The sequence below is a fragment of the Ptychodera flava genome, chromosome 20, assembly GCF_041260155.1.
Source record: "Ptychodera flava strain L36383 chromosome 20, AS_Pfla_20210202, whole genome shotgun sequence".
In the NCBI taxonomy this organism is placed as follows: Eukaryota; Metazoa; Hemichordata; class Enteropneusta; family Ptychoderidae; genus Ptychodera; species Ptychodera flava.
This window is the reverse complement of record NC_091947.1, coordinates 38,783,348-38,796,487: the sequence shown is the minus strand read 5'-3', so window position 1 is coordinate 38,796,487 and position 13,140 is coordinate 38,783,348. Positions and strand designations below refer to the sequence as shown.

Sequence of the window (13,140 nt, the reverse complement as noted above, 5' to 3'; positions counted from 1 at the left end):
GGGGAAGGAAAGGTTTATTATCGTACGCACACTCACTCTTGCCTGTCACATCTAACCAAATGTGAGCAGAGTGTCATTGACTCTATGTTTTGGAAATGTTTCAATCATTTTTCAAAAAACCAATCAAAAAACCAATCAATTTTTCAAAAAGTCAATCGGAAGACCTAAGTTATTAAATATTTAACCAGGGAAACTAGCTCTTCAAGTTTTACAAAAGTGGTAGCATTGGAGTATTAACACTTTGTGTCTTCAAGAAGATGTGGGTTACAGATCTAGGGTACAGAACTATCCGCTTTAAATTCAGATTGTGTCTTGTTATGAACTGACAGCATCATTGCCCATGTTATTGTCAGTCTAGGGGACTTATGGTTTTGGAATGCAGATATCTCAAACATGCCTGAGCCAATTCTTTTGAACTTTGTACAAGGATAATACACAATGGTATACATACGCATGTCCATTATTTTTGGTGTGGCATGTATAATTAGTGTTAGTTTGCACTTAACTATGTCATTGTCAATGACTTAATTGTGGCGTTGCAATACAAGAATCACGTTATAGTAGGACATGCTTCATCTTAAATGAAATCTTGTCATTGTAGTATGGATAAATCTGCTCATTTTTAGCTGTATATAAATTTTATGAATCTCTTCCCCTTAAAACTGTCTTTGGCAATTGTCTCAGCGATTATTCAGTCTTCCTTGAGGGGTCAGGCATTTTATCATTACATTTCTAAGTAAATTCACCAACTGTTCACAACTTATAAAGTATAACAAAGAACCAAAATCACATAAACAGTCGATGTCAACAGTCTCCAAAGCGAGAATCAGGGATTCAGGACTGCCTCTTAAAGGTCTGGTGAAACATCAATGTTGCAAAATCACAGAAATACTGTTGATGATCTGTAGAACAGTTATGTTTATTTCTTTTTTCGTGTAGCGCACGATTATTAGTCCCCACGGACACCGTCCGGGGGGACTTATAGGTTTGGTCATGTCCGTGCGTGCATCCGTGCGTCCGTGCGTGCGTCCGTCCGTTCACGCAGATATCTCAGAGATGCCTGGAGCGATTTCATTCAAACTTGGTACAAGGATTACTTCATATGTCATACAGATGCACGTCGATTTGTTTTGTGATACGATCCAATATGGCCGCAAGGCGGCCTTTTATTACAATTTTTTCATGTACAGAGCCATAACTCAGACATGTTTCAAGCGATTTTATTCAAAGTTGGTACAAGGACATTGATTAATGTCATAGATATGCATGTCGATTTGTTTTGTGATACGATCCAATATGGCCGCCAGGCGGCCATTTTATTACAATTTTTTCATGTACAGAGCCATAACTCAGACATGTTTCAACCGATTTTATTCAAAGTTGGTACAAGGACATTGACCAATGTCATAGATATGCACGTTGATTTGTTTTGTGACACAATCCAATATGGCCGCCAGGCGGCCATTTTATTACAATTTTTTCATGTACAGAGCCATAACTCAGACATGTTTCAACCAATTTTATTCAAAGTTGGTACAAAGACATTGACCAATGTCATAGATATGCAAGTCTATTTGTTTTGTGATACGATCCAATATGGCCGCCTGGCGGCCATTTTATTATGATTTTTTCACGTACAGAGCCATAACTCAGACATGTTTCAACCGATTTTATTCAAAGTTGGTACAAGGACATTGACCAATGTCATAGATATGCATGTCAATTTGTTTTGTGATACGATCCAGTATGGCCGCCAGGCGGCCATTTTATTTACAATTTTTTCATGTACAGAGCCATAACTCAGACATGTTTCAACCAATTTTATTCAAAGTTGGTACAAGGACATTGACCAATGTCATAGATATGCACGTCGATTTGTTTTGTGATACGATCCAATATGGCCGCCAGGCGGCCATTTTATTACAATTTTTTCATGTATAGAGCCAAAACTCAGGCATATCTCAACCGATTTTATTCCAAGTTGGTACAAGGACATTGACCTATGTCATACATATGTACTATTTGTTTTGTGATACGATCCAATATGGCCGCTAGGCAGCCATTTTATTACGATATTTTCATGTACAGAGCCATAATACTCAGACATGTATCAAGCGAATTTATTCAAAGTTGGTACAAGGAGATTGACTACTGTCATACATATGCATGTCAATTTGTTATGTGATACGATCCAATATGGCTGCCGTGCGGCCATTTTGTTACGATTTTTTCATGTACAGAGCCATAATACTCAGGCATTTTTATTCAAATTTGGTACAAGGACATTAACCTATGTCATACATATGTAGGTCTTTCTTGTATGTAGGTCATTCTTGGCCATTGAGCGCTATCTGTATCAAAGTATTTTTATCACAGACCTAATTGATGAAGAGGACTCTATCCTCTCTGAGGACATGTAATCAAAGTACCCATTAACAAGTGGGGACTGTGTCATCAACGATGACTTGTTAAATATGGCAAAAGAAAAATGTAATGTGAGTGTTTCCCCAAACCCTCTCCAGTCGACTTTTTTCGGCTTTCCGAAGTTTGCCCGACATCGTATCTTATAACACTGATAGCGGGAAGTAAGTATTTCACACCTTCATAAGCTCCCCACAGGGAGTAAGCTTGACTTCTAGGTTTCCGTTTGTATAATTAGTATCATACTCTATTCTCGCTAACGCTCGCAACACTTGCAAAATGCAATAAATAACCTAATGTGGCGAAAATTCTATCAAAACGATTCTCTTTGCTTGCAAATATATATTTTGACATGAAATTCCATTTCGCCAGCCAAAGCTACAAGTTTTGCTGATTGATCAAAGTGGCTCGTCATCCACCGCCTGAAAGCAGGACAATCGCTGGGTAAAATTATGCCCAGATCACTTCTTTTACCCACTTTCATAGACAATAAGGCAATAATCTTTCAAAATTGAAAAGAAAAACGTAACAAATGAGATGAACAATGCAAATAGACGATATACTCTATTCTCGCTAAGTTACTTCTGGGTTTATCATTTTACTTCTTGCTTAATCAAGGTCTCATTCTTGTGCTCTGTATATCCAATCATGAGATGTACAATTTATCTATTCTATTCTGTGATTTGTTTGTTTATATCCCTGACATGTATCAGCTGCTCTGATTTGCTAAAATTTTAACGCAGTCAATGCCATAGCCTTTCACAAAGGCTTCATGAAATTCATACCATCGTTGATCTGGTTTTTACAAGAGATAAATACCGGCACTTAATGTTTTTTTGGTTCGATAAAGCAATCAAAGCACAGAGAAGTAATTTTTGTTGTTTTATCTTGCTGTGGTCATGAATTTGCGCCTAAACACGTTCTGTCTAGGAGAGCAGACAAGTTGATGCCCGTGCTATTCTTATGCATGTGTCTATATGCATCAGATACCTTGCCAGTACAGTGTCATTACTGATACAATTTAAGCAAACGAGCCAAGCTGACCTTCATTGACCGTGGATTTTGTTTAACAAAGCAGTTGGCGCTTGTAGTATTATTTTGGTCGAGCAATACCCCAACAGACCATTGAGGTAGTAGGAGCTCCATGAACAGACAGAGTGCTAGCGGAAGAGTCTGCTGGTGAGAAATGGACAGCCAGCCTGGGTTGCACTGATCACACACTGATCTTAAGGTGGTTGGAAAGGCTAGAGCGTCAGTTATAAACTTCAACAAAACTATTAAAATATAAAAGTAGTCAACATTTTTTGTGGAATAAAAAAAACTAGACATTTGGGCCTGTTGAAACTTCTGAAAAAATGGCCAAATAAGAAGAAGTTGGGGAGTGCTTAGTGTATTAACTATGGTAGAGGTCCCCTAGCTTTTAATAAAATGTTTAAAAAGGGAAAGTCATTTTTTGCTGTTTTTCAGGAAAGTTTGACAAGGCGGTGCTTGCATTCAGAGTAAGTGACTGCTATTGTAAATGCATTTTTAGATTCTTTGAGTGTCAAAGAGGTGTCAAAAGTGAGATTAACCAAAAAAGACTGCTCTGTGACTTCAACAGAGGGGTGCAAATATGGCTTCTTTTCAACATTTTTGACAGAATAACAGTTTTCCTACATAATTGTATACCAATTTAATCCAACCTTTGAAATGAGATATGGACATGGAATTTTTACAGTCTATTAACAAGGTTACAGATGAGATATGTATGGCACAATTTTCCTGTATTTGAAGTACTTTTTGAAAAATCACATCTTGAAATTTGAAAGAATTTTTAATAATTTTTTGATATGTAAACCCATGTAAAATCATAAAAACAAATTTTATTAGCTCCCATAGCCATATGTATATATGGCAATGGAAGCTATTCTTATAGGCTAGGGAAATGTCTGTATGTATGTATGTCTGTATGTCTGTATGTCTGTGTGTCTGTATGTCTGTATGTCTGTATGTCTGTCCGTCAACATCAAAAACTCCAAAACCGCTGTACATTTCGTCTTGATATTTGGTGTGTACATGGATGATGGGCTGTAGATGAGATTTTGTTCAAATGAAGTTGTCATTGCCAAAAATATGCAAATTAAGTGAAAAAATGTAAAAACAGTCAAAATTGAAAAAACTCAATAACCACTGAGCAGATTACATGAAAAATTGGCATGTAAGTACTTTGGGCTGACATGAAATGATTGTGCACATCTTGGGTCAGTATCTTGGACTTGCTATTTTTCATGAATTTTTTTGTAATTTTCTCCCATTTTTGGTCAAAAAATCTTCTGCTCTGAAACCACAAGTCCGATTGATTTGAAACTTGGTATGGAAGTGCATAGGAATGACCTTTCCCAAATGTGGGCAAATCGTGGTGAAATTTGCATATTTTTAGTTTACACATCCATAGATTCCCATGTATTAGGCAGATCTCCATAGACTCCCATGTATAAGGCCACGAAAAATAAAAATTTAGTTTCTCATCGTATTCATATTGCAAAAAGGATGCAGTGACACAATTTTTAGTCCCCATGGATGAAGTCCAGTGGGCTTATAGATTGGGTCATGTCCGTCTGTTCGTCCATCCGTGAGTCCATCCGTTCACGCAGATATCTCGGATATTTTGACAAAATGTCATGTGACCTTGATGACCTTTGATCTCAAATGTACATATTTGTCCATAACTCAGTAACCACAAGTGCTACCACCCTTCATATATGGTATGATGGGACACCTTATGACGCCACATATTGTACCTCATTAATTATGCACATATCTAATTTTGAGCGAGCCAATAGAGCTAGAGGTCTGATTTTTGGTATATAGGGATAACTTAGCAATACAATTTTTTTGACAAAATGTCACGTGACCTCGGTGACCTTTGACCTCAAATATACATATTTGTCCATAACTCAGTAACCACAAGTGCTACAGCCTTCATGTATGGTATGATGGGACACCTTATGACGCCACATATTGTACCTCATTAATTATGCGCATATCTAATTTTGAGCGAGCCAAGAGAGCTAGAGGTCTGATTTTTGGTATATAGGGATAACATAGCAATACAATTTTTTTTTGACAAAATGTCACGTGACCTTGGTGACCTTTGACCTCAAATATATATATTTGTCCATAACTCAGTAACCACAAGTGCTACAGCCTTCATGTATGGTATGATGGGACACCTTATGACGCCACATATTGTACTTCATTTATGATGCGCATATCTAATTTTGAGCGAGCCAAGAGAGCTAGAGGTCTGATTTTTGGTATATAGGGATAACTTAGCAATACAATTTTTTGACAAAATGTCATGTGACCTCGGTGACCTTTGACCTCAAATATACATATTTGTCCATAACTCAGTAACCACAAGTGCTACAGCCTTCATGTATGGTATGATGGGACACCTTATGACGCCACATATTGTACCTCATTAATTATGTGCATATCTAATTTTGAGCGAGCCAATAGAGCTAGAGGTCTGATTTTTGGTATATAGGGATAACTTAGCAATACAATTTTTTTGACAAAATGTCACGTGACCTCGGTGACCATTGACCTCAAATATACATATTTGTCCATAACTCAGTAACCACAAGTGCTACACCCTTCAACACCGTATGACACCACATACTGTACCTCAACAATTATGCACATATCTCATTCTGAGCAAGCCAATAGAGCTGGATGTCTGATTTTTGGTATATAGGGATAACTATAGGAGAGAAATTTTTTGACCAAATGTCATGTGACCTCGATGACCTTTTACCTAAAATATATGTTTATGTCAATAAATAAGTAACCACAAGTGCTGTGTCCTTTGTATTTAGTAGGATGGGAGACCTTATGACAACACACGCTTTACCTCATTAATTATGTACACATCTAATTCTGGACAAGCGAATAGAGCTAGAGATCTGATTTTTGGCATATAGAGATAAATTAGCAATATAATTTTTTTTTTCAAAATGTCATGTGACCTCGATGACCTTTGACCTTGATTATACATATATATGCATATCTCAGTAACCACAAGTTCTATACCCTCCAATTTTGATAGGATATTAGACCTTAAGATGTCACATCTTGTACCTCATTTATAATGCGCATATGTATTTCTTGGCTGGCCAATATTGCTAGAGGTCTGATCTTTTTTCCCGATTTAGAACCATAACTTAGACATGCTTCATGTGTTTCAAATTGGGAACAACGACATAGACCTATGTGCCCATAGATCTCAACATATACACTCCAGTGATACTTCTTAATGACCACATTTTCCTGCCCCATCAAGACTAATACTCCTATTACAAGTGGGGACTATGTCATTGTAAATGACTTGTTGAGTTATTTGTTGTATCACAGTATTCGCTGTGTTCGCGCTGCCCATTCGCCACGTTCGCAAATGCGAATTGAAATCAGCAGTGGCGAAGAAAAATCGATCCTAATTCGCCACAGTGGCGAAAGTGATTTCTGTTGAAAAAATTCCGCAAAATAAGCAAAAACGTGGGTTTTTTTAGTCTTTTGTTGATCTGCGCTTCTCTTTCGGCGATTCGCGAAAAAACTATGTCTACTTCTGTATTGTTGTCTCCGACGTACGTAATTGCAATCGAGCCAAGTCTTGCGAGAGATTTGACGTCAATTTGTATAGTGTACAGCATGCACGTAAATGACTATCGCGAGAATTGAAAATGCAGGCAGACGCAATCGAGCCCTAGTCTCGCGATAAATTTGACGTCATTTTGTCTAGTGTACGGTACAGCAAGCAAAGCGAACACTCGCGAGAATTGAAACTTTTGCTACAGCAGACACACGCATTTTACTCGTGGTCACAAAGTTCGGTGTTGAAATTTATTTGCATCGTGGTCTAGACGTTCCTTGTTGCGCATTTTAATCGAGGTCTTATTTTAATGGTGGTCGATTTGCATCGCGGTCCTCATGGTCCCCTATTGATGTTCATTAAAATCGCTATCCCAGTGACGCATTCCGTGTTGTTGTCGATTTGCATCGCGGTCTTGACGTTCCGTGTTGTTGTTCATTAGAGAGGTTATAATCTAATTACGTGTACGTCTGAAGGCACACAGTGGCGTACGCGTATCCATGCTCAGCTGTGATTTCTTTGGTTGATTTTGCCGTATTGTTTTTTCAGAAACATACGAAATTCGTCTAAGTTTTAAGAAACAATTAATTTCTCTACGCGAGGACTATTCAAGCTCGTTGTATCCTCGCATTAAATTTACCGATTTTCTGTAATACAGTTATTTATGAGGTTTACGGAAATTTTTGTGACAGCTTCAGGTAAAAAGTTGACTTGGACAACATATCATTTATGTCAGGAAATCATAGCACGTACGTCTTTGTGCAGGTGAACTCTACGGAATTTTCTGATATCAAAGATGTTTGCTAATTTACAATGATACTCATACTAGTACTTAACGAGATTTCCTGTCTAAATTCCCGCAAATCACCAAGAAAATCTGAAAATTACTACACGTAATTAAGACTACATGTGGAAGTGTCGTTTGATGACGTTCCGAACGTCTGTGCCACATTTACGCGACGTCTTGTATGACATGACAAAGACGCTACGTGTAGGCCTACTGATGGAACGTAATTACGTGTAACCAAAGTTCTATTTTAATCGCAGTCCGAACTTTCAGTGTTGCTGTCATGCTGTTGATTTGCATCGCGTTCCCAACCTTCCGTGTTGCAGTTCATTTTAATCGTGGTCTCAACGTTGCGTGCTGCTGTCGATTTGCATCGGGGTCTAGCCCTGCGTACGATGCTGTGTGTTCCGCTACAGCTAATCGCCCCGCTCACTCGCTTTGTGGTGAGCGGGGCTGTAGCGGAACACACAGCATCGTACGCAGGGCTACATCGGGGTCCAGAATCAAGCAATTTCCACTGTTAAAATGAAGACAATTGGATACAAGGTTGATGTGTTGATAGTTTATTCTTGTGCATGCAACCGACATTGGAGATTATAGCATTATAGAAAGCTTTGTTTTCGTAAAAGTGTGTGGCTAATAAAATTTGTCTGTGGCTAATAAAATTTGAAACTATTCGCCACAGTGGCTAACAGCTTTCCAAACCCAGCGCTAACACAGATTCAATATATCTAATTCTGTATTTTTTCCATTTTATATTCTGAATAAATACATTAAACATATTTCACTGTCTCCAGTACATTACATTTAAATATTTTCACTTCATGCACTTTATTACTTTCACACATGTTCAAATATCTGACCAGAGAACAAACACTAAATAGTCCAGGATGGGAGCTACAGTGTCATTGACGCTATTTTTTACAAATCCTGCCATACAAATCTTACAATTAATAGTGTCAACATATTTATAACTAATTTAGTAATATTAATACTATCCAATTATTATTAAATTCAAATATGTAAAAAAAATATGAAAAATTAAATTTTAATATTTACTGGTGTCATATTTCAAAATAATGGCTGCAAATATACAATTCTTATATTTTTTGGAGAAAGTATTAACTAAGAGACTTATCCTGAAAATTTGAACTAAATATCTTGATTCTAACATTTGAAACTTGACATTAACTCTGAGAAAAGAATTGGTACAAAAATAGCCTTTTCAGCCACCTTAAGCTTTACTTTGTAGTGTTAGTGGATACATGGCAGAGATAAGTGATGGCGTGGGGACTGCTATTTGATGTAAATGACAGCGTTGTGACATCAGAATGTACCAACCATGACCAAACTGAGGGCGTGCAATATAAAAATGTTAGCACTCATGCGTACTTTCATGGAGAAATTATGTTGCGAGTGTAACAATATTGCCACCCGGAAGCTAAATAGCTAAGCAGTACAGGTTGATTTCATCAAACTTTTGAAATAAAGTTGACTTCAAATTGTATATTCAGTTACCAAAGATGCCTGTGGCTTTAATGATGACTTGAGGGATGTCAATAAAGTTGTTGAAAAAAATATTAATATGCAATATTTTTTGCAGGGCCAAGCAGTTGGTCTTGTGAAGAATTTGGCTCTGATGGCTTACATCTCTGTTGGATCACAGCCAAGTCCAATCCTTGAATTCTTAGAAGAATGGAGTATGGAAAATCTTGAAGAAATTGCACCTTCCTCAATATGCGAGTAAGTCTTGACCTTGAAAGTGAACACAAATTAATTATGTATCTCAAAGTTTGGCTTTGATTAGGGAAGAGGTCATTTTCATATAGGTGGTTCCTTGGATCGTATCTGTGGTATACCTCTGCCTCGCTTTCCGCAAGGATTATTGTGGCTTAAAGGCGCCCTTCTCAATCCCTGGTTCTCGCATTAGTGAATGTGTGAAGTGCCCATTAAGAGTTTGTCACTCTTTTGTTTTCCATTGAAATTTTTATCAAGTAAATAATATTTTTGTTAGATAAATCTGATAATTGAGTGGGGGCTTTAACTAGACATGAACCATTTACATCTCAACTAATCTCCATTTCTGACAATGATTGAGGTAATCTCATGGATGTTTTGGTAAACTGCCTGAAGGCTCTGCTATACAGTATTTACAGTAATATTTTTTAACTTTATATTTCAATTATGACATTTGTTGTAATTGCAGTTTGCACCAACAAATCTTAGGCTTTGGTCAAACAAAATATTTGTCAGGCAAAATATGCCACTATTACTTATGAGTCCAGCAGTTGCAGCTGACACTGATGTATGCAAATGATCATCGGTTGAACTCTTTCCCTTCCAAGGAAAATAATCGACAGCATATCGAGAAATTTTCTGCTGATATTCAAATATGTCCCATATTTATCAGAATTCCCTTAGGGTAGCTTTCCACCTTTGACGACGACTTCTTTTCCAATATGAATTTTGCCATCAAGTTGTGTATTTCTACCCAAGTATTATATATCACCCGAAAGCTATTTCTATTTATTTTTTTGTTTGATCAAGAAAATAAATGGGCAATGAACTTTAGTGGAGATTTTAGTGAAAGTGTAAAGAAATTGGGTTAACTGACGTAAAAAGTTTAAGGTGGTTTGAAAGGGTATTTTTGATCCCAGAGGTTCATGTTATAGAATTTTATTCTTCATAGTTTAAATAAAGATACAGACTTAAAAATTTCTGGATTTGGTAATCACAAATTCAACTTCATGTGGAAAAAGAAATATTGTTATTGTAAATATGTCACAATATCAAGAAATATGACACCATTTAATTTAATTTAATTTAATTTAATAATTCATTAATTTCTTACAAATTTTCAAAAACAAAATCTACTAGTACTCTAGCATTTTCTCCCTGGTTTTTGTTCAAAAATATATTCCAAGGCATTCGATAATGCTAGCGACGGGACAGTTTTTGCGTGGATGTCCCCCTTCTGCTAATAACCATTAGAAAGATATGGATACCTATCAATTTCAGGACAATAAAGTTTGAAGGCTGAAAGCACGAGAAATAGCCTTCTTAGGAAAAAAATGTCCCGTTGGTTTGTCCAACATAATCCCCAAAATACATAGAAAAAATTCCTGTGTCTCGGTTGTTTATTAGTGATGACATTTCAATTTTTTAAACTATAAAAAAAGGCCAAATTTGCCAAAAATAGTTGTTTACAGCTTGTTTTTGCCCCCACTGTCATCGACACCTATGATCTGGATTATCTTAAATATCGAAGTGGAGCTGTATCTTCCACTATATCACTTGCATAGTCAAACTAGGACCTTGCTATAAAAGGTACTTAGATTGTTTAACGGTTGATACGTAATTTTCATGGCAAAGGTCTGCAGTATGAAAGGGGGCTTCAAAAATGTCTCCCCTAAGCTGAACAGAACGACAAGATTTTGCAGTTAATAGCCCAATTAATATTTACGAAAGTATTTTGATGCAAAAAATAGATGATTCTGTTCATGACATGAAAATATGTTGATGAAATAATAGCCTTTAGTAGATGGAAACAGCGCACACTTTTGACTGTTACAAATTGAAATTTCTGTGAATTTCTATGAGTCACGTGAGTTGCAAACAAATCTAAACATATAATATTGCCTTGTCAATATATTCATAGCATCATGTTTCTTGCTGTATGATTTGATTGAGAGAATGTATGTAATTGTAATGTATGCATTGATAATAAAATTTGATTGATAACATATGACAATGTTATTTCATCAGGGCGACAAAAATTTTTGTTAATGGTTGCTGGGTTGGTATCCATAGAGATCCAGAACAGCTGATGAACACTCTCCGGAAACTAAGACGACAAATGGACATCATAGTTTCTGAAGTAAGTGTAATCTGATTTCACATTGAAGGTAGAATGGCCCCTCGGAACATGTTGTGTACCATTCATGTAGAAGGATTCCTTTTTGGGTGCAATTGCTATCAAAAAAGAAATATTGCTTCATAAAAATCAATTTAGAAAATATTCACACAGATGATGTAAATAGCAAATAAGTGATACATACACACAATCTAATCAGTACACTAAAAAAGCGGTGCGTCACTTGCCAAGTCCTGATAAGTCATCTTGAATCCTGTGTCTCAGATGTCAGAGCCTGGATGTCCTCAAATTTCTACGTCTTAATCACCGTCCCTCCACCCACCAGTCTGGAAACGCGACACGTGCGCTATTGTTTAGAGGTGTTAATTGCTCTACCGTTGGTACGAAGCGTGTTACGGATGTAAATGCTTGCTTGGGGACGCCATCAGTAGCGTTTTGCAGTGCGGAGTATTTTTGTTTATTGTCATGTCTTTGCTCCTCAGGTAACTTTATTACCATAGCCAGGATTTCTGCTCCAACTGACAAACTGTGTTTATTGAGTCTAATTTCTTTTTAGATTTTTAGTCCCCACGGACGAAGTCCGGGGAGACTTATAGATTGGGTCATGTCCGTCCATCCGTCTGTGCGTCTGTCCATCCATCCGTCCGCTTACGCAGATATCTCAGACATGCCCTGGTCAATTTCTTTCAAACTTTGCACAAGGATAGTACCCTACCCCATACAGATGCACATCGATTTGTTTCACAATGTGATCAAATTTGGCCGTGTTATGTTAGAGGACTTTTTAGTTTACACCTCCATAGACTCCCATGTATAAGGCAGTTTTCCATAGACTTCCATGTATAAGGCAGTTCTCCATAGACTCCCATGTATAAGGCAGTTCTCCATAGACTCCCATGTGTAAGTCAGTTCTCCATAGACTCCCATGTATAAGGCCAAGAAAAATAAAAATTTAGTTTCTCATCGTATTCATATTGCAAAAAGGATGCAGTGACACAGTTTTTAGTCCCCATGGATGAAGTCCAGGGGGCTTATAGATTGGGTCATGTCCGTCCATTCGTCCATGCGTGAGACCATCCGTTCACGCAGATATCTCAGACATTTTGACAAAATGTCACGTGACTTCGGTGACCTTTGACCTCAAGTATACATATTTGTCCATAACTCAGTAACCACAAGTGCTACACCTTTCATGTATGGTATGAAGGGACACCTTATGACGCCATATATTGTACCTCATTAATTATGTGCATATCTAATTTTGAGCGAGCCAATAGAGCTAGAGGTCTGATTTTTGGTATATAGGGATAACTTAGCAATACAATTTTTTTTTTTAACAAAGTGTCACGTGACCTCAATGACCTTTGACCTCAAATACACATATTTGTCCATAACTCAGTAACCACAAGTGCTACACCCTTCATATTT

General features: G+C 37.1%; 1 protein-coding gene and 1 long non-coding RNA gene across 3 annotated transcripts in view; one reads left to right on the top strand and one right to left on the bottom strand.

Annotated features, from left to right (window-relative positions):
• Positions 1-13,140, bottom strand: part of LOC139120884 (uncharacterized) — a 466,659-nt gene that overhangs the window by 103,872 nt on the left and 349,647 nt on the right. The gene's annotated exons all lie outside the window — the stretch shown is intronic.
• Positions 1-13,140, top strand: part of LOC139120881 (DNA-directed RNA polymerase II subunit RPB2) — a 412,063-nt gene that overhangs the window by 195,692 nt on the left and 203,231 nt on the right. Inside the window, exons 11-12 of one of the 2 annotated variants that reach the window (XM_070685501.1) lie at positions 9,442-9,581; positions 11,604-11,715. The exons of the other annotated variant lie outside the window; for it this stretch is intronic. Of the exons in view, the coding sequence (XP_070541602.1) occupies positions 9,442-9,581; positions 11,604-11,715 (252 nt within the window). The remainder of the gene's footprint in view (positions 1-9,441; positions 9,582-11,603; positions 11,716-13,140) is intronic. 2 annotated transcript variants of the gene reach the window in all.